The sequence below is a fragment of the Dermacentor variabilis genome, chromosome 3, assembly GCF_050947875.1.
Source record: "Dermacentor variabilis isolate Ectoservices chromosome 3, ASM5094787v1, whole genome shotgun sequence".
NCBI lineage: Eukaryota > Metazoa > Arthropoda > Arachnida > Ixodida > Ixodidae > Dermacentor > Dermacentor variabilis.
In genome coordinates, this window is record NC_134570.1 from 159,381,324 (window position 1) to 159,406,559 (window position 25,236).

Below are 25,236 nucleotides of genomic sequence, written 5' to 3' on the forward strand. Positions count from 1 at the left end.
TAACTGTGAGATCATCCCAGGAACCAAGACACGCAACCTTGAGCCAAGTGTGGCAATATCCATCTACGAAGCTCCCCTCCTTTGTGTGTGTTCAGTGAAAAAAATTGCAGGAGTAATTGTGCGAATCCTTGCCCTCAATGCGGGTCCTTCGACAAATTTGGACGCTCCAACTGGACGAAGCGGGGCGGTTGTTTCCCCTGGCCTAGGGATGTAGGGAGGGCAGAGGGGGTTAAAGCAAACCTTTTTGGCTCCTCAGTCTGCTTCACTTCACTCATGCTACTGATGAGATGTAACGTTCTCCGCTCTTCATGTAGATATTGTAAGTAAACCCAGTACTCGAGCTCGTTCACAATGAGAACAAGCTCCTCCCTTCAACAACCTCCTTAGCATGGATTAATCAGATGAATGCATGGGCCAGCTACCCCTTTCTACATGCCCAATCCAAACTCTTACAGCGGGCTAAAAAATTTAATTTGCAAAGTGGTCGCTAAACTACTCGCCTTATCGGAATGTTTCATGTGCGGTGCGCTCATGCTCTGAGCGGGCGTTTCTTAACATACCGTCTGGTGATGTGGCGCTTGGGTCCCGCTTCCATTCAGTCTACGCTATCTTAAAATAGGATATTTTAAATAACTGCTTAAATTGCAATTATAGAGGAAACGTTGCAATTCAGGAATGGAGAGCCCAAAGCCATATTATTAACAGAACAAGAACTTATTCTCTAAACAAAATCATCTTGGGTGCTAGAGCCTGCAGTACTTTGGCACTGCAGGGGCCAGTATGGCAGTACTGAAAGAAATATGAAGTAGTGCATGAGTGACATCCCCATTGCAAGTGCAGACCAACAGTAGCGCAAGCTTTCGCTGGCATGGGCTTCATCACGGCCTTCTCTTTGTTTCTTTTTTTTTGCAAGGTGATGCCAAAAATCGATGCAAAGCGTGCTCCATTCCATTGCCAACCTCGTGGCGGTACTGCAGCTCAGATAATCACATTTGCCAACAGCAGCAAATAAAGAAAGGCTTTATGGATCAGAATGAAGAAAACTCTTAATTGTTATAGCACTGGCGCCCACGCAACAGGGAAGCAGGTGGCGTTTTCTAATAGGGTGGGGAGATCAGTGTCACTGACATGCTATCTAATTTTCATTTGGGTACAGGGCTGGCGACAGCCAAAATACTGCACACGGTAGTACGTACAACCATTTTTGTGAAGTTGTTGTTGGGCAACATATGACTGTCGGGCTTCAATTTCGCAACTGCGATATTGCCTCTAATATCACTAATTAAAACTTTATTAAAGTATTTTTATTACTTGCGAACCATATTTTTCATGATGCTGCATGTGTATTTGCTGCCAAGCCTTACAGTCCGACAGCATATGTGCAAAATGCGCTTATCACAAGTTACCACTGCAGCACCCTGTGTTATTTGTTGCAGAAAATAAAACAGCATGTACCCCTCCTACACTCGCGATCTCTAGGAACGAAAGCAAATGCGTGGGGGGAGGGGACATGCGCGGAGTCCAAGGCTGGGGCTGAAACATCATCTCCCTCTCCGGAAATTTTCTATATCCTCACCTTCCTGACTACACCCGGAGGGGGGGGTGGTGACAGAAGACCTGCAGACGGCCTAGCTATGCCACTGTCAGCATCCCAACTGTCCGCTCCGAACTAACCAAGAGGACACATGCAACTTACTAGTGAGACATACGCTTATATCGAAGATGCCCTTGCCCTTTGTCGCTGTTGTTGCTTGTCATTGACCTCATCATGAAAGAATGCGATAGTTTTCGTCACATCCTAAAGGGCATTGGACACATCATGTTTAACACACTCGCAATCAGATATCCTACTAGTGTCAACAATGTTACTGTGACTAGCAAACATTTGGACACCGTGCAGGCCATCTGTTTACAGTCAAACATCTGTGAAACATGTCCTTCCTCAGATACAGACTTCCATATGTTGACTCAGGCTCTCGTACAGGAAAAGCTCCAAGCGCATGCCCTGTCCGGTCCTCCTTAGTCCAACCTTATTTTTTGGCTACTGACCTGCACGACTTATGTCTCTGGACTACATGGTGTGTTTGGTCTATAAAGTGCATTCGTGTGCAAGCACACACACACCAGTAATCTCAGTCTGCTTATGCAAAACTGGACTTCACAGATCATCATCATCATCATCAGCCTGGCTATGCCCACTGCAGGGCAAAGGCCTCTCCCATACTTCTCCAACTACCCCGGTCATTGTTGTATTCATATAGGAGGTTGTGGCCAAGTACTGCACCAGGGTGGCCAATCCTGCTCTGGTGAGGGAGTGCGTTACCGGTTCTGGTCACCGGGATCAGGCCGCACTCCAGGCCTGTTTATGCAATTTTATCAACACGCATTTTTTTGTTTAATCCGGTGGAAAATTGCACGGCACCGTGATTCGAATCACGGTCCTCTTGCACGTGAGGCGGATACTCTACCTCTACGTCGCCGCTGCACCGCGGCTTCACAGATACATGGTTTTCAATTCACACAACTCCGGGTGCGAAGGAAACTTTTTTCTTTTAACTGTCATTAGTGACTCACTAGGGCTACCATCTTTGTCGCAGGAAATAAGAAAAGCAGCAAAATAGGAGTGGTGGAGGCAAGAGGTGGGGATGAGTCATGCTAAATCTGCAGAGTGAATGTACTGCGCATCTGAAAAATGAAAAGCAACAAAGAAACTGGCTGGCAACACAATTAAGAGGAAGCTTTATCTTGGGCCCAACCCCGACACAGCCTATTCGAATACATGTAAAACGCAAAAATGTTTTTCTGAGATAGCCCCTGGACAGATTTTAATGAAGTTTGTTGCCTTTGAGAGAGAAACCTAAATTCTAGTGACTGTTGGAAGCGGAATTTCGATTTAGGGCCTGAACTTCTTTCTAAAAGGTTTTCAAAAACTCAAAATTTTGAAAAAACATAGAAGCACAAAGTTTACAAATTAATAGCTCTGTGTCAAGAACAGATATCATGGTTCTGTAAACAGCATCTGTTAGATCATTCAAAGCGGACAAATGCAATATGTCGATTTATAGCTTACGTGAATTCATTACATTGTGTACAAGGGGTCTGCAAAAGCTGTATTTTCATATTACATTATATTTCTTTAGATTCATGTGTAACATATCAATTTTGTTCGCTTTAGATGTACTATTAGATGCAATTCATGAAACTGTCATATAATTTTTCATTGCTGAGTTAAATAGGTGTAAACTTCATAGTTTCGTTTTCTCAAAATGTTCGATTTTCGCCAATCTATATAAAAAATTGAAGATTTAAATAGAACATTTGAAACCAACAGTCACCAGATCACAAGTTTTTCTTTTAAATGCAACAAATCTCGTCAAATTTGACGCAGTGGTTGCCGAGAAAAGCGAACTCTCCTTTTACATGTACTGAGACAAGAGCACCCGAGCTGAAGCTTCTTCTTAAGACTGATGATGACTGCGAACAATCGCTCCGGTGGAAGCAGTAGATACTCATTGTATTACAAAGCACAGTAGATTATAAGCAGTAGAATACTCATTGAAATAAACCACAGCCAACTAAAATTCCTATTAACTTTGTCACGCAGCTGAACCCTATTGAAGACACATATAAGAGTTACCAGATGTAACGAACTATTAAATATAACACAGCAACACGTCGTTAATTCGACCTTCGTTATCTCGGAAAGCGAACAATTTGGACTCGCCCTCTGGCCCCGGCTGGTGTATGCATTACACAATTGAATTAAACTCTCGTTCATTCGCACGTATTTGAGGGTTCATTCGGACAACTCTCGGAGCTTGGCGAGCGCAGAGCGCTGCAAATGTGTGACGCTAAACAGAAACAATGGCACCAGTGTTAAATCAAAACAAAGCAGCGGAATCTGCTTCATCATAGTCATCAGAAAAACTTGTACATGAACGCCAAAACGTTTCGTGCCTATCTTTGTCTTTATAGCCTTTATTCTTGCATTTACCATCGCACCTCATGCAGCGTTGGCCACGTGCCTTCATAATCGAGAAGTTGCCATCAACAACTCTGTCAATAGCGACTACGGTTTTGTTCACAGCAGTTGCAGCAAGCACTAGTTTCGTTTTGACTTGGTGCAAGTGTCAGCAGCAAGTAGATTACAGGTCTTCAGAACTGCATCGTTACAGTCCACGATCACGTTGATATCGGTCGCGGTTTTCTCGGCAGCAGTTGCGGCAAAAAGTAGTTTTGTTTCTACTCAGTGCAATGGCTGCACACGTAACATCGCAAACATGGTAGAAGCTGTTGAGGATGAAGAACACTGGCTACATCGCAACATGTCTTCAAAACTCAAGATTGTGCAAATTCCAGCACTAAACATGCGGGAAGACAACACACAATTCCACACTGTCTCGGAATGCCCACTCTTAGCACATGTGGCAGATTAGCTCTAAAAGAGAGTGTGTGGGTTGCGTATGTGCTCAGCCGCACTGACAGCTACGCGCAGTTAACATTGTCTCTCCCCTTCCCAACCTCCTCCCCCCCTTGCATGCACTTGATCACGTCACTGCACAAGAGATCTCACCCTCCCCCTTTGCTCATGTGGGAAGACGGTGCATATCGGCTCATCGAGTAATCATCCTTCTTGGCTCACCCTTGCGCGCTTTCACTCACACCTGAAGCATACAGCGTGCAGGGCGTGATAGGATCTAATCACACTTGGACTTTATGCAGCACAGGATGTTGCTCTGCTTCGGCAGTTGCTCTTGGTAGCGTGGTGCACAATTTGACAGGTGCATTCGCAAGCAAGCAGCTGCTTGTAATTCAGCCATTTGACCATCTGCGTTCACAGAAGTTTCCATTTATTGTCTCGGTATTCCTTCGTGGCAGCAGTGAAATTCTGTTTATATGAAATTGTGCATAAACACATTTTCTTATATTGTGATTCTAAATACATGATGTTCTGTAGACAAGCACTTATAAAAAGTTAAATACTTTGCTATATCAAGAATTTTGTTACATTGAAGCTTGTTATACTGAGGTTTAACTGTATCAAGGTTCGCCTGTAACACTATTTGAAAACAGTCTATTACCTGTTGAGGCTGTGCAGCAGCAGCAGCCTCACGAGACAGCATGGCCTCCCTCTCGAGCAGGTCAGCCTCGATGTCCTCGAGCCTCTTCATGAGGCTCTCCTTGTCGCGCACAGAGCGCTGCCGAGCCTCCAACAGCTCCTGGGCCAGGCGTGCGTTCTCGGCTCGGAGCATCTCTGCCGAGCTCTCCAGCGAGATCTTCTCGGCCTGAGTGGCCACGTGCTCCTTGTGCAGCTGGTTCCTGCCCTGCTGACTCTCGTGGAGCTGGTCGCGGAACCAGTCCTTGGATTTCTCGATGACCTGCGGTCAGTTTTGTAAGTGTGCGACTGAAATCCAGACAGTCAGTGAGAAGAGCATTTGCAACTAAAGAATGCTGCTGCTGAATTATGCGCTGAACAGACAAAGTGAACTGGCATCTGCAGTGTCTGTAAAATTGGCTTGTATGTAAGGTGCGATAACAGCCATCAGGCAAGCAACTGCTGTGGGGATACAGCAGGCCCATTTTCTCCAGCATACCATGCCAGCACGCAATTGCCTGCTGCGACTCATGCCAGGAAGTGCTGGGAGTAGCACGGAAGATGCACCTTACACCCATTTGTCTAACTGCCTCCACGGCACCATGATGCATGCTACCACAGACTCTTGGGATAGGAAAAAGGTATCTGTTCCTCTATAGAGGACAGCCCTCCCATGGAAGGAAAGCAGCGAAGTGTAAAAGAGTGGCACATTCTTTCTAGCTGCAACTAATCTACGACCTGAATTACATGACCTTCCCACAATTCAGCTTGCCATCTGACCATGTGTGACAAGCAGGCCATGTGCAAGAGAGCAAACATCCCTTCTTCAAGCACTCAGAGGTCACTTTACTGCTCTTGCAATAAATATTGTTTGTACATTGCTTGCTCTGTCCTACTTGCCTGGGCCTGCTGTGGTTGTAATTATTTGCACTATAGGTTGAGGATGTATTGTGAAGTGAATGAGTGTGGCTAAAACTGAGGCGTGCCTTGCGCCCTGAGCCACATGCAGAGCATACACTGTGCTTCACTACACTTCACTTCTTTGGTGGCTGTTTATGTTTTAAGGAGCCCCTCACTTCCAATGACTGCTTGCTGGGGCCATAATAGAAGCATCTTTCGCAGTTTTCAGGATGTGCTAAAGTCGGGTTGTCAATCATACGCACTGCAAACAAAGTTCCACTAAGTTCAGCAAACCTCAACCTTTTTTTTTTGTGTGTAGTTGATATTGTTTCCTTGTTCTACAGTCAGGGTCAAGGGTTTCATCTGCTGACCTGCAGTTGGTTGCGAAGGCTAGCGTTCTCGGCTTCCAGCTGGGCCCGAGCGCGTACGGCTGACTGGCTCTCAACATGCAGCTCGGCAATCTTCTTCTTGAGTCCCTCAATGGCCCCACACCGCGACTCCAGGTCCACCTTCAGCTCTTCCACAGCGACCTTCAGCTCACGGTTCTCGTTTGAGAGGACCGCAGCCTCGTCATGGAGAAAACCCGTCTCGGATTCCTTGGAATGGATCAGGCTGTCGTAGTCGCCCACCACGCGCCCGTAGCGCACTGACTCCATCTTCAAAGTCTGCAGCTCCTGCTGCAGGGCAGCCTCTCGCTGCACGGCTGCATCCTTCTCCTCCGCGAGCTTCTGGCAGCGGGCCTCGGCAGCTGCTGCCTGCGTCTTCAGCTCCGATTTGGCCTGGACCAGTCGGCCCAGCTCACCCTGGAGCATGTCCAGCTCCCCCTCGAGGTGGGCTTTCTCCTTTAGCAGTGTGAAGTGGTCCGTCTCGTCTGTTTCAACGCCGACGTGAGCCATGACACTCCCGGTCGAGGACAGCAGGTCAGTCTGTGTAGCAGCCACTGTCTTCTCTCTGGCAGCGAGGACGGCGAATTGGGATGCCCGCGGCACCATCATGGACTTGAGCATCCTGATCTCGTCATCGACATCGCTGACCCACGACAGGTTTGACTCGGTCTCGGAGCAGACAGAGGCTGAATCGAAGTTGTCTGCGTCGAAGCCCGGCTCCTCAGATGGCCGCCTCCAGTTGTGCACAGAAGGGAGCTCTCTCCTGGTGATGGTGCACTGGTTGCGAAGCAGGGGGCTAGACTTAGTGGGCCCGTTTTGGGAAGACTGCACGTGATTTCCAGTGGCAGCCGGAGCGCTCAAGATGGTGCGAAGCCAGGAGGTGCGCTCGTCCACAGAGGCCACGATGCTCTCCGGCGGATACTCAACCAGCTCCTGGTAGATTGCTTTAGTTGGCACAGATGGCTTCAGAGGGACACCTGCGAACACATTATAGACAGAGCATTGTGCTTCAGTGCTTCACTGATTGACTAACACGAACTGAACTGATTGCACTAATCAGTACAAGACATATAGAAAAATACGTACTATGGGCAAGATCAAGTGCGGCTTTCACAAACACACTGTAAAATATGTAAGGCCTGTTAACCAATGTAAGTGATGTAAGCAGCAAAGTGAAAAGAGAGAACCAAGACGTGTAGAGGGGCCTAATGAAAAACGACAAGACAGTCAGAAATGCAACTGCAACAACCAACACTACTGTGTTCTCACTGCCTTCATGCTATGTTATATTTTGAGCGCAAACATAGACATGCAGCCTTGTAATTAAATGACGAAAAAAGCACGCAGTCAATTCATATTGACTACAATAACATGGCTTGTATGTAAAGGGGCCCTGAAACACTTCTTTCAAACGTTTTTGTTGGTGACAGTTGTGAAGTCCTGGATGGACAACGTGGATGCTGGAAGCAAGTGCGTGTTCCGGCAGGAAGTGCTTTAGGCAGTGTGGTTCTTCAGACTTCTGAATTCGCAACTATTACGATGTGAAACACGGCCACAAATTGATCGAAGACCACGTTTGTGCCACCAAAGGCAGCTTATATGCATTAAGCAACAGGCTGTGGAAATATGTTTCAGAGGTCTAACCTCAGCGTGATGTGATGCATGGACATTTGCAGAATTTCAGAGAGAGCCATCCTTAACCGCAGCACAAATTCGACAAATTATGTACGAACCAGCGTTGCTAACACTCGAATTTCTGAAACTTGTCTGGTTGTTTGGTTTTCTCGATGTTGAAATTTCCTGCAAAACGTTTCGGTTATTACAAGAATCATTGGCCTGGAAACGGTTAAAGAATTGCGACATATTTAATTAGCAAAAAAGAAATGACATGGGACGAGATCAAGAACCACACAGGACATGACGCTAGTATGCACCCAACTTGTCCTAACAAAGCACCAAATAAGTAGCACCAGCTAGCAACAGCCAGCACCAGCAAAGTACACACCAACTAACCCAACTCGTTTATCTAAATGTGTTATGGTTAAATGTTGATGGCTGTTTAAAGGATGCTAATAAGAAAATCATACAATTACCGCCCCCCCCCCCCCACATAACTTTGCCAAATTGCATCATTTGTGCATGCCGTTCATTTATAGTCAGTTTAAGTGAAATTCGAGTCAAAGTGACATTTCATCGCACTCGGCCTTTAATCAAGTGATAGGCCTGTCACATCGTTCTTACCAATGGTGGACTGCTGGACTGAGAGAGCGTCGGCTGCCTGGGCCATGCACTTGAGTGGCGAACGGGGAGTCGTGGAGGAGGTCGGAGCGGTGCACTCTCTGCGTGGGGAGTGCACCCGCGAGTGCCTCTCGATGCACTGAGCCACCTGGGTGCACAGGGTCGGATTCTCAGTCGCCACGTACTCCGCTACCTGCAAAGGGCGTTTCATAGGTAAAACTGCAATCAATTTGTTACAATCTCAAAATCGTGCATGATATGGCCACTCGTTCATTTCCCTGTCCTTGAAAGACCACCTTGAAATTAACTGAGTAACGTGAAAACAATGCCTTGTACAGTTACGAACCCTGGAATTTGATTATGTTTATTGGCATCCTTTTTGAAACAGGGTGGCAGAAAATAGTTACCCAGTCTGCTTGATCTAATCAGGCTTTACCACATCTATCACAGCCCAGCATTTGCCTATCTTTCCTTAATCTTTTCGTTCTTCATTAAAAAAAAACATCTCCATATTGAACAATTACCTATGCTTGTAACTTCTCCTGTTCCATCGATCTCTTCTCTGCTTTTTTTTTCCACTAATACTGTAAACATCTCTTGATTACATAGACTGCCGACCAGTTAATGCTTCAAACCACTTTGAATCCCAGTGCTTCTGAAAGGAGGGAGTTACCTGCAGGTCTTGCTGGGTGCAAGATCAGACAGCACCACCTCCATGTTGATAATAACCAAAAAGTGCACTGCATACATGTTATCTGATAGAACAGGTGTTGAAAGATTACATCTCCATTGTGATCTGAGACTGTTTTTTTTCTCTCTCATTCAACCCTTAACTTGAACAGTACCCCATGTGTACTTGCACAAGCCTCTCACCTAGTGTTACAATGAACTGCTCTCAAACACTGGTAGGATAAACTGTGCAAGAGACAGAATTGTGAAAAAAAGTCAGATGTGTACAAACAAGCTATTCTTTGGTCCTTGATTCTTTGACTCTTTTGACCAACCAACCAACCAACCAATCGACCGACAGATTGATTGATTGATTGATTGATTGATTGATTGATTGATTGATTGATTGATTGGTTGGTTGATTGATTGATTGATTGATTGATTGGTTGGTTGATTGATTGGTTGATTGATTGATTGATTGGATCTTGAACCAGAAAGCAGCTCAGGAGCCATGAGAGACATTGTAGTGGAGAAGTCTGGATACATTTCAACCGCCCGTGAGCACTATAACATGGACCCAAAGCTCAGTTCATTAATGCTTTTGCATGCTGCTTGCACTAGAATGCAGCAGCCACAGCTGGGAATCAAACCTACGTACAACCTCACGCTCAGCAACAGAACATTGCGACCACTGAGTCATTTATGGTAGGTAAACCACGGGGCACCTCAAAAGTTAGCATTCAAATAGAAAAAAAGTAAGCAAAAAAAAGCCAAAAGAAGCATTTCTCTGTCTTGTTCTTTGTCCAACTTTTCCCACAGTCACTATGTTCCAACGAGCTTCACTCGGCATCGTGCTCCTTTTTGGCTCAAGGTTGTCAGGTTGCCTCCTCCTCCCTCTAACGCTACTAGCCCTGCCAGTTGCAAGCAGGCCTTAAAGCTTATTTACTTGCTACTAACGCAGCTGGCAAGCTGAATTGACAGCCACCACCTGTCAGCAGTGCTACAGTTCGGAGGCCGTCACATGATTTCTTCAGCAGCCACTATGCCAGTGGATGCAGCTGAAGTGCTGCATTAAGTTCACTGTTCCTGTAGCCTGCCCACTGCTGCTCCACTAATCCACGCATTGGCATAACAAGTGTCTGCATGCCTAGAAGTCAAGTTTCGTGATCAAATTTGACACCACTGCAAACATTGGTGCATTAACATTGCCATCACAAACCCTCCCTCACTCTCAAGAAGGATAGTCATGACTGTGCCACTCTGTTCTCCTACAATGTGGAACAAACATGACATAACCTTTCCACTTCTTTCATGCATTCCAGCCACACCAACCACATTCCTGCCGAGTGTTTTGTTTTAATAGATTTACTGCAGAAATTTGGTCGATTTCATATTAATTTCTTTCTGATGTAGTCAAGAGTTTGTTGGAACATGTACGGAGAAAAAGCCACTGGCCATAGAGGTGTTTTGGTTGTGAGCAAGGGATCTGTGCAGATTCTGAAACATCAATGGTTTTGTTTTGTGAGATTGATGAAACTTCACTCGGGCAGCAACAGAACTACACAAATGGTGGCATTAGGAAGACGGACAATCACTAGAAGACAACGAGGTGCCTTGTGACTGCCCGTTTTTCTGCTGTGTGTGTGTGCTTGCGTGTGTGTGTGCCATCTCCATTTTTATTCTAGTTTGTGCATCCTGTGTAATCCACTGACTAGTCGAGTGTGAGCATTCACTGAGCAGCTGTTTATTTGCATTCTCTCTGTTTATTCCATACATTTGTGGTAGAGGAATGTACAGAATAAACTAAGGGGAGAGAGATTCTGTGTCACCTTAAGAAAGCCAGCACAAGTATCCCATTTGAATAGGTGCCAAACAATTCCTTTCATCAAATATTTTGTTATAATGCATATCTTGTACATTCAGCAACATTAGAAACAGAGAAGCAAGAGACATTTAAAACTGCAAAACTCTTCTTATGCACCTTAAGGGTTGCATGAAGAATCTCACTTGCAGGCACTATGAAACAGAACACCTCACCTGAACTCTGATTATTTCAAGTATCGGAGCTAGCCGCGTTCTTAATAAATGCAGTGTACTAGAAAACACGGAGCTGTTTCAGAAATTTTCTCAATATTAAACATTGCTACCAAAAATAACAAAACGTCTGGCTACATAATGGCGCAGTATCAGCATAAAACACGAACACCTATCCTTCTGCACACTTTTCCAATTCTCTTCCTATTTTGTAACAGACATTGGAGCAAAGTTTAATTAACGAGTGCCTAAAAATGCATGCAATGCAATATAAGCTTACTCCGCAAGCACATTCTAGCAGTGCTGTAAAGAAAACGCAGATGTCTGTCCTCTAACACACTTTTATAGCTCACTTCACACATTTTAATAGATTCTCTAGCCTGACAAGGAGCGTCCTAAGACTTACGCAGTGTGATTCAAACATCACACTATTTCATTAGCACATGCTCGCGAATGTGAGGCACTGCCTCGGCATGGAGCTAGAGTCTGGGAACTCTAGCTCCAGGACAGGCAAGAGTGGCTGCCTCCCATTCTCTAAACAAAGGACCATGGAGGAAGGAAGGAGGAAGCCTGAAGTCAGAGGAGGTTGCCTTGCTGCCAAGGCAACCTCCTCTGACGCCGCCATCCTTTCCTTCCTTCAGGGCCCACGTGCATGATGTCTCTTCGGAAATGGGCCCTACCTGGTTGCCAGGCCTCTGGAGGCATTGGTCAGTTTGTGGTAACTCTTAGCGGCCGTCCTCGTCAATATACGCCCTCGACGCCCCCTTTCTGCTCTATATTACCCCATACTCTCCATGCACTCAGCAGGTAGAAATTACTGATTGTGTATCACATGGCGTGGGACTATTTTCCATGAGCCTCTTTATTCTTTATGACTAGGCTGCAAAACAGTCATGTGATGCTCCTTCCCAGTCTTTTTTTCCTTCCTTATCGTGTTGTGCTAGGGCAGGCTGTTAGTAGCAAGAGTGCCCACCCGAGGAGAGATGTTTGGATAGACCGGGTCATCAGGTAGAACTGCCGGCGGCTGCTCGGTTCCGTTGGTGGGTAGACCGACAGCGTCTGCGGGCGGCCCAGGTGGCGCCTGGGCCTTGCCCGTCGTGCTTCCTGCCAAGCTAGCCACACTGGATCGTCGGCTCTGCTCAGACTCGGCTGGGACGGACGAAACAAATGGGGACAAAATCGCAGGGACAGAGAGGGTGAGGAGAGAGGGTGAGGAGAGAGAAAAAGCCAACAAAGCCCATGTTAGTGGCGGTCACTGAGGACGAGCACAATCCATGCAGCGTTACTGCAAGCATGTAAAAAAAAATGCAATATTTCAGCTTTTCCAAACATAAATTTCACTTAACACCCAATGCCCAAGCTCAACACTGACTCTATCATGCCAAATGGCTAAATGCCTCAGTTCCGACTACGATCACCGGGGGGAGGGGGAGGGGGGGGGATTCTGTAAGAGTCCACCTAGTGGACTGTCCCTTTCGGCTGCTGCTGATTGGATACAGCTGTACGAGCAAGGAGAAGACAAGTGGCCCTAGCCAATCAGCAACGGCCAAAATGGATAGTCCGCTAGGTGGACTCTTACAGAATACACCCCCAGGTGACAGACCAGGCAGATGACACAGAGAAATCAGCAGACGACGCACAGTGCTACACGGCACACACACCACTGACACCGAGACCGACTCTGAATGCTAAATGCTTATGGCTCTATTTATACAGTGGAATACTTTTAGCTAACCACTTTGAATAAAAGAGCGTCTTTAACAAAAGACGCTACATGCTGGTTTCCATTTGATGACGGGCTAATATAATGTAGCAATCCCTTTCGCTTGCTTAAGCTCCATTCTTGTTATCCACATTTTCCAATCAGCATATCCCAGTGGTTACCTAGGCGCAGCGTTATTTGGCCAAGTGACAACATATCAAGAAGTAAACTGCAGCAACATGAAAATGGGGGTCCATTGGTGACTTATATATCATGGTGACGCAACTATGTGAACACACGACATCATGCAGCACAGATGAAAGAAACATAATTTTGTGCCCTCTGCTCAGGAATCCCTACATCTGTGTCAAGCTGTGTCGCATCTTTCTGCTGTTGTGTAACTATGAAAAGGAACAAAACTGTAGCAGAATCGTTTCAATATGCTGGCAGTATGGCAGGGGGCTCTCTTAGGAGCCACAAGAATCCCATCACAATCCATGCATGTTCCACCAATGTTGCCCATTTACAATGTTACTAATCACTGCAGTTCCGTCATTTCTTAATAGAACCATTTTTTTTCCCCTTACACAGAGCTGTCAGCAGCTGTTTCCTGCCCTTGACCACAAATAGAACATATTTTTTTTTAAGAACTCGCTTGAAGCAGCAGCCAAGTTTAGTTGTCTCTAAGCATCCCTGATGCTGTAAACTGGCCACTTCCTCAACGTAAGGTGTGCAAACCTACTGGACAGATATGCACACTGCTTTCATTTTAATTTATGCGTAGTCAGCCTTTAGTAATTATCAGAGTGAGTGTGAATGTTTGTCGAAGGGCTTCAGGTCTGCAGCATTTACCATCTGAGCACCTCACAGGCCAAGACACTGGGGTTCTGCCAAACTTGTTCAGTCTACAGAGCTCTGAAGATTGGAAAGTTCCGAGAATATGCCTGATAAATAGAAAAACTCCACCTAAGAATTTGGTAACACATGCCATGAACATTAAAAGTATGGTTGTCTGGCCGTAACAACACTGAAAATAACTGCCACACTAAGAAATGAGAAGCTATCATTCATTTGTGCAAAATGGTTCTCCTTTGATTAAAACTTTCTGCACCTTCCAGACCTCCACAGAACTTGCTGGTTTATTGCCACACTAATGACAAATGCAGCTGCTAGCCTCAGGACGTCTGTTACATCAAAACATGATTAAATAACACCTGTGTAAGATGGACAACTTTCGCTTTACTTTGAGAAAGTGCCACTCAGTGTTAGTGTCATTTGGAAGCTCTCACATTAGCGAAATATGTTGTGACACTTGCTACGAAGTGCAGTGAATAGCAAATGTATTTATTTGCTTCATCTAATCTATCAAAGCATGTAGCCACACAAACAGCACTCGTCAGAACCAACGAAAGTAACGAAAGAAAGTGGAGATTTTGGTATTTTTGCAGACATACTATTCTAAAGGCATTTGTTTCAATCAGCAAAATACTCCCCTGGAGGGGGGGGGGATACCGCAGTGCATTAGGAAATAGTCCATGTGTGCGATGATGATGTAGTCCAATAAAATGCGAACAATTATTCTTTGTTTTAAATTCTGTCTTTTTGTAAAATGACACCACTACTACTTACTTAACTCTTTCTAAATGCTTATAATATTGTGCATCTAATAGCATTCAATCACCAGCGCCATTAATTCTGAATATTTTGTCTTGCTGCATAGCAGTGAACCACTTAAATGGCCTTCAGTAAAGCAAAGTGCACATGCCCAAAGTGATGCTGATTTTTCCAGTCTGATTAGGTATTAGGATTAGGTATTAGGATTAGGTATTAGGATTAGGTATTAGGATTACAATTTGGTATTAGCAGCAGATAAAATTATGAATGACTGAATGGGCTCCATATTTATGCCACTATTCATGCCACCGTAGACAAATGAGGTCTGTTATGTAGGAAGCTTACGCTGCACCGGCAACCTCGGAAGTCATGCTCTGTCGGGCGCAACCACTTACTTTGAGTTCCACACCAGAGGAGGCCCTACACTGTCGCAAGTTGCACAGAAAGAATGATGCGAAAGCAGCAGCCACCGAGCTCTTGTGTGCAAAAATGCAACAACCCTTTTACAGAAATTGAACATTACGTGGACTTACAGTCATTAGATTCCAGTCGCAAGATAGCTCTCCTTGTCGTGTTTCATAAGTACAGCTGCTACACACAATCAAGCCCTTTTCCTTTGTACATGCTCCAACGCACGTCCGCATGCCTATGTAATCAGTGCAGTTTCAGGCATACCTATAGTAGGGCATGCATTGTGGAATGATCTTCCCACCATGATTGCAGACATGTCCAGCCGTAATGCTATAGGGTACGCCCACTCTGTAGTGCAATGTTTTTCAAGTAATATTTACTATTCTCCTTTCGCGAGCATTTTCCCATTTTATTGCGCTAGAATTCTTCGGGTACTTCATGCACTTTCCAGGGACCAAGTATCTAGATGTGTACGTCTCTATCTGAATTAAAGAGAAAGAAAACTCGAACCAAAATTTATTTGGACACCCGACTTTTTGGAGTCCGACTGGCTCCTCCTTCATGGGAGAGATGGCATGAGCATGAGAGAGATGGCACGCGCATGGGTAGCAGTGCTGTGAGGCCTCATGTTCCGCTGCTGTGCGTGCCACAATCTCGGCCTGAGTCACTGCACTCTGTAGCACTGCACGCACCCTGAGCGCCCCACTCATGGTGCAGAGTGCACCATGAGTGCACTGGACATGTGCCGCTCTTCAATGAACTCCTCGCCAGCTTGGGTCACCGACTGTGTGCCACTGGATGTGCAGCAAGCCCCGAAATAATTCTCAGCTTTTGCAGGTGCCGGCACGACATGGTCTTGGAGGCAACACATGGACTTCTAGGCAGCACCACTAGAGGGGGCAGCATGTCCAGAAAGAAGTGCGAGAGAGGAGTCCTGTTGCCGCATGAAATGTTCCTCAATGTTCACATACACCAGCATGCCATGCATTTCGGAGGCCACGCTAAGGCTTTGCGGCGGCACCGCTAAATGGCGCCAAGTTTAGGGAAGCACGACAAAGGAGCGGCCCGTGCAGTGCACGCTTCACGCATAACACATTTTAACGGTGGCAATATGTCGTGTCCCTATATCGATACAATGCTCAATGCATTACCATCGACAGTCATTGTGGGATAGGTCTTGTCGAATTTTTTTTAGTTTTCATTATTATAGATTTGACTTCTTCGTACTGACCATTTTGATGTTGCATGCTGCCGCATTGTGCAAATAGTGCTTTTGTTATGTTAATGCTTTTTCCTCTCTCTCTCTCTCTCTTCTTTTCTTTTTTGCTTGAGTTGCCTGTTTTGATTTCAAGGTACTTGTAGTACCCCATTAATGTCTTACTGGAGGCCTGTGAGCTATTCATAAAAATATAAAAAGTAAATACACTCAATGAGCATCTACAGCCTCACTATGCCTTGCATTATATTACTATACCACATTCTATAAACCAGTGTAATGTTTGTCAGTGTTTGTTTTAGTTCCTGGTTGCTGCTTTTATTTTTAGTTTCCATAAGTTGTTGTAGTTATACTATGCGTGCAATTGCACAGATTCCCAATAATGTATAATGTGCTTTGTGCACTGGCTCGTGCTTTTGGCATTTCTGAATGGTGCTTTCTTTTCTCTATTTTATTTTTCAGTTTCACTTGCCATTTAAATGTATAAATGTAAGTGTTCTTTCCACAAAAAGTATTTAGATGTAATAGTTCTGCAGCAACCCGCAAGGTGGAGACAAGTAATTAATGAAAGGAAAATGAGACATCCACCCAAACGTAGCTTAGTGGTACAAAGGTAACCAACATCGTTTCCTCGAAAGAAAAGCCTCGCAGTTGAAGAAAAATTCATCCTGGTCCAGGACTCGAACCCGGGGCCATCGCCTTTCTGGGGCAGCCACTCTACCATCTAAGCTAACCAGGCGGCTAACAGATGGCAGGGCGAAGGCGAATTTATCCACAACTTGAAGCAAAGACAAGAGTTTGACGTAATAGTTCTGCGGAAACAGACAATGTGGAAAGAAGTAATAAATAAAGGAAAAATGAGACATCTATGCAAATGTAGCTAAGTGCTACAAAGGAAACCCATGCGGGTTCCTCGAAAGAAAAGCCTTGCAGTTGAAGAAAAATTAGTCCTTGTCTGGGACTCGAACGCGGGACCACCTCCTTTTTGAAGCAGCCGCTCTACCATCTGAGTTAACCAGGCAGCTAGCAGATGGCAGGGCGAAGTCGAATTCATCAACAACTCGAAGTAAAAGCAAGAGTTTGACGTAATAGTTCTGCGGAAACCCACAAGGTGGACAGAAGTAATTAATAAAGGGAAAGTTAGACATCCCCCTAAACGTAGCTAAGTGCTACAAAGTGAACTTTTTTTTTTACTGAGAGGCTTTTCTTTCGAGGAACCCATATGAGTTTCCTTTGTAGCACTTAGCTACATCTGGGTGGATGTCTCCATTTTGCCTTTATTAAAAAATATCTTTAACATGTGCATTGTCTGTGCCTCCTGTTTCCATCAATGCCGAGGTGTCTACATAGCCATGGTATGTATCAAGTGTGTTTCTCCTTCCATGAGGGGGCAGCAGCACAGAAAAGCAAATAGAAAAAAAATTCACTGATGATTATCATACTCCTTTATGCAAAATTTGAGCGCAGCTCTATACACGTTTTCATTTGGATGTCAATATTTTGTACTATGATTATGTAGGTACACAGTTGATATTGGGAAGAGAACGCTGTGAGTAGCATGCTTTGTTTCCTTACAGACTACGCACAATACTCTGGTGCCATATCGTAGCCATCATCTCCTGCCTTGTACAGCACTACGCTCTTCTTCTTATGCTTTCGTTCCACCAACAAGTGGCCTTTTGTCGCGGGGAAATCGTGCCACTGGTGCCAGCGGTGACAACACCCAAGGGAGTGTCACATCAAGCCTTATTCGTAGCCGCACGCCATCGCTGGCAACTCCGCGCATGCGCAGGCTGTCTCCCCTCCACTCCTTCTCTGCCTCATTCTTTCACTGTAGCATCCTCCTCCACTTTCCTTCTCACACCCTCTGCATTCACTTTCATCTTCTGCTGTGCTCGTTCGCTCAGTAATGCCACCGAGGTATGACGCCGACACTCAATGCAGGAATGGGTGCCTAAGAGCTGTGCTCCAAAAAAAAAAAGTGCTTGGCATGACATACCTAGGAAAGGTACAATGGAACCAGCCGTGGCAGGCTTGGAGGAGCGGATGTCGAGTCGCGGATCGACAACGCTGGCCAAGGGGTCGATATCCTGGGCATCATAAGGCAGCAGCTCGGCCGCCTGGTTCACCTGCTCAACGTTCAGCTCGAGGTAGGCCATGGCCTCGGGTCAAGCCAAGCCAACGCCGGCACCACGACCAACACCCCACACTTGAAGAGACAGTTCACTCGCTCACCGAGTGGCCCATTACGTGATACTCTGCTGCTTGAATCGAAAGAGGAAGGCCGAAATCTGCATGGGAATAAATTACAAAAGGGGTGCTGCAACAAAACCAATAAGGTGGTGTGCGGCATGCGTAGGTAAGGCAACATTCTTATTCCTGTGGGAAGGTGCAGGCAGCAGCAGAATAAAGAAATATAAGCAGAATTCAGCTATTCTTCTCTCTCTGAACTCATTTTACTGTGAAAGCAGCAGACACTCAAAGCAAACACAGCCATCTTCTCAAACATAGCTAGTTCTTTACGATGCACGCAATGCCGTCCTCATTTGCTATAATATTGCCTATTGTCATAGAGTTTCCTACAAAAATTACTCGAGGGTGCTAGTGTCTATGGAAGCTGCAAGCAAGGCAGTTAAGCCAGCATGGGAATGATGGTTCACAAATGAATTCGCCTAAAGTTCATCCATTTGCCTCAAACGGCTTTGCAGGTTTGCAAACAGATAATTTTCAACAAAAGACTACCCTACAAGTGCAACAACTTGCAATAATTCTCTATGTGCGTGGATTCCTATTGCCTCATGCCTTGAGAAAGTGATGGTTGCTTCGAAGTTTAGGCCGATAAAGGCAGACAAAGGACAGCTGTAAATAAAGTTGCAAGAACTGGCTGAAGCCACAAGCACAAATGTCAGACAAATCCATGAACCAACCATTATTCTCACTATAGCCGAATGTTCGCAGTACCAGAGTTTTCTCTGGTAATTCTAGTAGGAAACTATGCCCGTTGTGGCTTCTGAAGTACATGCACAGATGTCACCAATTTCAGATCCCGAGTGACTCGCAAAATTTAGTATAAATTTTCAGTTGCCAAAGCTGCTGGGTCAGCGTATCCAGCAACGAATTGTGTATTGCCACAGAGGGATGAATTTGAATCCCAGAGCAAAGTTTTTTTTTTTTTTTTCACTGTGTTGACAGTGAAGCCAAGGAGGGGGGGGATAGCCTGTGGTTAACTCGGAATGCACCGTGATTCAGCCATGGCGCTGCCAGTGCGACGATCGAGGGAAAGGGAAACCAGCATCCCGAGAAGGCGCCAGCAGAAAGAAAATAAAGTTAGTTGTCATTGAGATACCGCGTCACACGCTTCTCTCTGTGTTCCGCGCACGCACTGACAATTGGTGACCGCGCTTGTCTTTTCGTTATGCGCACGTACGTACAAGACTGATGCTTTGATGACAATGGTAGTCATTTTCAATGCAACAGAAAGGATGGATGAACAGGCACACACACCAAACACAGTTCCAAGCCGTAGAGCTTAAAGGAAAGCATTATGTGCCGCTGAATTGAAAACAACAGTCGATAAGAAAAGACTATGTGAAAAGGAAAAGGACAACACAACAATACTGCTTTAAGCTAGGCACATTATATACTCCCATGAAGTGAAAAATTGTCATCACCTAAAGGTAACAGAAGCTACAGCTTCATGCTGCATCTGGGTGGATAACAACTTTCCTTTCATGGACCTCACAGAACTGATTTACCATAATATGCTCCCACATCGCTCACCACCTACGCATGAAAAGTCATTTGTCAACAAACTGTCTCAATCAATTCAAGTTCTTTCTTTTTTTAATTCATGATTAACATTCATTTAAACCTTGACTGCTTGTTCCGAAGTCAAGTTACATACATCAACTTCTCTAACGCTTCCAGTCGTGTTGCTCAAAAATGGCTGATGTCTAAACTTTCATGTGTCTGCCTTGACTGCATAATCTTGTCAGAAATTACATGTCCTTATAACAGAATGCTTTCAGTTTACCACTGCAACCACTCCTTGTTCTGTTGCTAATACATCAACATTCAAAATTTCTCAAGACTGTTCTTGGCCTGCTTTGTCTTGGTAGCATTTATAAGTGACCTACTACCGAGAATGTCCCCATCGATTTGTCTTCAAGCACAACCTTCGATCGATCTGTCTCTTTGCAGATCACTGCAACCTCTGCCATCAAATTTTGAATGGCAAAGATCGGGTAGCGTTACGACGTGACCTACTAAACGTACAGAAAAGTCACGCTGGTTGACAGAGGTGAATGTTTCCCCAGTCAAATTCATTCTTGCATCAAATGGCCGGTCTCATGCCCACATTTCAGTCCTCACTAAAGTCATGAGTTGAATCTTAACAAATGCGTTGTAGTAATAATCATTAGGAGGTTAATATGAGCCAAATATATTTGGAAGCTTGTGCTGATGTCTCAGATCTCTTGGAACAGGAACATTCTTCCTCTCCCCTCCCTCAGTCTATAAAGTTAAATATGAAACTGCAATAAAGACAAGTAGTAACTATGCACCGTCATCATGATCAGCAGCATCATAAGCCTGGCTACGCCCACTGCAGGGCAAAGGCCTCTCCCATATTTCTCCAACTACCCAAGTCATGTGCTGATTGTGGCCATGTTGTCCCTGCAAACTTCTTAATCTCATCCACCCACCTAACTTTCTGTCGTCCCCCCCAGCTACGCTTCCCTTCCCGGAATCCAGTCCGTAACCTTTAATGACTGTCGGTTATCTTCCCTCCTCATTACATGTCCTGCCAATGCTCCCCCCCCCCCCCATTTCTTTTTCTTGATTTCAACTAAGATGTAATTTACTCGCGTTTGTTCCCTAAACCAATTCGCTCTTTTCTTATCCCATAACGTTACACCCGACATTCTTCTTTTCATAGCTTGTTGCGTCGTCCTCAATTCAAGTAGAACCCTTTTCGTAAGCCTCCAGGTTTCTGCTCCGTAGGTGAGTACTGGTAAGATACAGCTGTTATACACTTTTCTCTTAAGGATAATGGCAACCTGCTGTTCATGATCTCAGAATGCCTGCAAAACACACCCCAGCCCATGCTTATTCTTCTGATTATTTCAGTCTCATGATCCGGATCCGCGGTCACTACCTGTCCCATGTAGATGTACTCCCTTACCACTTCCAGTGCCTCGCTACCTATTGTAAACTGCTGTTGTCTTCAGAGACTGTTACAACATTACATTAGTTTTCTGCAGATTAATTTTTAGACCCACCCTTCTGCTTTGCCTGTCCAGGGCAGTGAGCATGCATTGCAATTGGTCCCCTGAGTTACTAAGCAGGGCAATATCATCAGCAAATCACAATTTACTAAGGTATTCTCCATTAACTCTTATCCCCAATTCTTCCCAATCCAGGTCTCTGAATACCGCCTGTAAACACGCTGTGAATAGCATTGGAGAGATCGTATCTCCCTGCCTGACGCCCTTCTTTATTGGAATTTATTGGGAAACTATGCACCACCCTTACCACTTCCAGTGCCTCGCTACCTATTGTAAACTGCTGTAAACAGCCTCACGCGCGCGCAAGCCTCGATCCTGCGTCGAATCCAAACTAAATCGTTCCCCAACCCACATTGGCTAGCCATAATTACCAACGGGCAATGGAACCCAATATGTCAAATTTGCACAAATCAAACATTGGCTACCCAAAATCACATTCTTTGGGAGTGCGAGGGCTTACCCCCTCCCAGGTCGCTCCTGCCAGCTCCCTCACAACAGACGTGGGAAGAGCTGCTCAGAACGCCGGAAGAAAAAGTACAAAAAGCCCTCGTTGCCTGGGCCGAAAGGGTCGCTCCTCGTGAGGGGCCATTCTAGGACTCGGGCCTGCCAGGTCATAACTGAGCAGAGTCTCAATGAAGTTGTTACCACCACCCACCCATTTATAATACCTCTTTCAAGTTTCGCTAATTAATGCTCTCAAATACATTTGGTATAGTGACATGCAAGTCACATGACAGTAGTGACCATTCTGCCAGTAAATGTAAGTAAACTCTCGAATGCAACCTTGTAGCTCAGAGGTGATAAATCACAAAACTTCATTTACTTCAGTAATTATATAAAATTATTTTATGCAATAAATCTACAAATTTCAGAAAATTGAATCACAAAGCTTACAACCAAGTAACTCCACATCAGCAACAGGTTCCAGAGTTCTATAAAGTGTGCCTATTGAATTGTCTAAAGCAGACAAATAGGATAAATTACCTTTCAGCTTACATAATATTATTACACTGTTTGTAAAGATTTCCCAAGACTCCTACTCCATACCAATTTTGTGCACTCTGGAGGTCCCAATAGAAGCAGCTTACAGAATAGTGATAATGCTTTTTCACTGCTGAGCTGAAGCATGGTAACCTTTATGCTGCATTCTTTTAAACCAATTTCCGACAATTTCTTCAAAAAAAAAAAATACATGGCCTAAATAAAATGTTTCCTCCCTAATGTCAGTAAATTTTAACTTCTTTCCTTGATGTAGAATAAATTTCATCAAAATCAGTACAGCTCAAATCACTTCAAATAAAAAACAATAAAAAGAGGAAGATGGGTTATATTTGTTACTTCTGCAAACCTTTCTAAAAATGTAAGAACACACAATTTTTTAACAAAGAATATGACACCCCAGGCCAGAAAATCCATTAAGTTTAGCAGCTGCTTATATGCGTCACATGATTACTTAACGCAAGGTTGTCATGGCACCATGCAGTAATCTGGTGCCCAGCGCACTCCGGATTCGAGGGAAACAAAAGGGCACACCGAATTGCTCGAGAAATAAGCATTCGAGCACCAGTTGCGCCTGTCGAGGAACCCCAATCCACCCCCACGACATCGTTGAAAACCAAATAAAAGAGAGACAAAAATACAGCTGCCCACAACCCGACCTTACGGGGGTACAGACCAGGGACTGGTGCTGCATACAGACAAACACATATCCATGCCTCCAAATACTTAGTAATACACCCTGCACTCTATGCTGATACCTGCCCTTGGTGCAGCGAGCAGCCAACTCTTGCACATGTCATGTGGACGTGTCAACTACGGCCTCCGAATTCCAATTCGCCCTTTACAGTGCAAATGCCGAGTAACAGGCAGTTTGGCTTGCTAGCGAAGATCTAGAGTGCCAGACAGCTCTTTTCCACCAAGCCCAGTGAACCGCAGAGACCAGCGGAGCTCTAAACTGAGGGGCCCACCCACCATTCCAAACCACTGACATAAATAAAGCTTATACTACTACTACTTGCCATCCATATCTGTTTAGTGTATGTGCTTACCACATTTCAAGTTATTAATCTGAAAGCATTAAGTGCACCATGGAGCAGAAAATCCAGTGTTGGCCGTGTGACCAAAACATGATACAAAAAGGCTACGAATCCTCGACCTTTCAAGGGAGTCGAACCCACGACCTTTAGTGTTAACTAAGGCACCATTAATTAAGGTAGAGTTGATTAAGGCACTCAAACCCATGACCTTTGGTGTGTTAGTGAAGGAGAGGTTAGTTAAGGCACAGTTAATTAAGGTAGAGTTAATCGAGGCACATGAACCCACGACCTTTGGTGGAAGTCGAACCCATGGCCTTGTATTGTGCACACCTTGTGACAAACACTGTTAGTCCTGGCGCAGCGCTTCTGCTGCCATGGCCGCTTGAGTCACGCCACTCCGCCAGTGGCACCACCGGATGTCGCCATGCTTCTGCTGACGTAGCCACAATGCTTTCGAATTAATCCACTAAATGCCCTCTGAATTTTTTTTAAAACAAACTTGTCATGTATACATTTGTTTTATGTATGCTAAGCACATTTCAAGTAAATTATTCTGCACATAATCAATCCTGGAAAACAAAGGGTTTCACATTACATCTTAAAAACTGAGAAGGCAGCCTTCAAAATAAGATTCAGTAAAGCTTGCAAATAGTAACAGATAATAGTAATAGATAATAGGTACAGGCGCTGACAAAAGTGGTATACTCCACGCAGCGGGAGCCAGAGCAATGGCAAACTGCATCGCAACGCCATCTACAGGCAGCATCTGGGATCGAGACAGCCAGTGGGTGCCCTTTATTATCTGCAAGCATGTCGCTTGACTCGTGTGAATGTAGATGGAGTCGCGATGCAGTGTGCCGCTGCTCCAGCTCCCGCTGCGTGGAGTATACCACTTTTGTCGGCGCCTGTACATATCAGATGCTTTGATATGTTTCAGACATCCATCTTGATTTTAGCCATGGACAGTTAGTTGAGTTGTACCCTTTTTGGGTGCTCATAGTGAAATGCCTCCTTTTATTTTTAAGGAAACCATAAGCAATGATTAATCACTTGGGCAGCAATGCTGGGCAATCATATTGTCGGCAACAGGACATACAGATGGCAAGCAGTACACTTGCACAGCGACATATGTGTAAGTGCCATGTGAGCATTAGTTTTATTTGCACTTGCGACCTTTTGCTTTAGCCAAGCTGTCCAAGTTGTCCCGATCTCAATCTTAGACAAGGATGTAATTGTTATATAAGGTCACTCTTGCATCTCAAGTATTGTAGCAGCCTTGGTCGGAGTTTTATAGAATACTACCCACAGTAAAAAAAAAATGTTGCAGCACCGTCTATGTGAGCTATAACACTATGGGAATGATGGGATATTAAAGGTTCGAAAGGTGTTGACCATATCTAGGTACAAAACATGAGCAAGAATGCAGGAACAAAAAATCTTCATAAAATGCCTTGATTTTCCCACAGTACACATTGCAAACATATTTACTAAAAAAATTCATGAAAAATGAAACCCATGATAGAAATTGATGTGCATTGAATGCTGACTGTCTAATCTCTTCTCTAACTTTAAATCAAGTTATGGGGTTTAATAGGACAATGTAACCTGTGGGCTACAAGAGATGTCATGGTGTGGAGCTTTGGGTTAACT

The 25,236-nt window shown here is 44.9% G+C and overlaps 1 protein-coding gene across 1 annotated transcript in view; it reads right to left on the reverse strand.

The window, feature by feature from the left end:
* LOC142576466 (uncharacterized) overlaps positions 1 to 25,236 on the reverse strand; it is an 82,011-nt gene that overhangs the window by 53,685 nt on the left and 3,090 nt on the right. Inside the window, exons 2-6 of the mRNA XM_075686607.1 lie at positions 18,265 to 18,556; positions 12,296 to 12,471; positions 8,623 to 8,812; positions 6,367 to 7,358; positions 5,082 to 5,378 (exon numbers count right to left, since the gene is read on the reverse strand). Coding sequence (XP_075542722.1) covers positions 5,082 to 5,378; positions 6,367 to 7,358; positions 8,623 to 8,812; positions 12,296 to 12,471; positions 18,265 to 18,424 — 1,815 coding nt within the window. The 5' untranslated portion in view covers positions 18,425 to 18,556. The remainder of the gene's footprint in view (positions 1 to 5,081; positions 5,379 to 6,366; positions 7,359 to 8,622; positions 8,813 to 12,295; positions 12,472 to 18,264; positions 18,557 to 25,236) is intronic.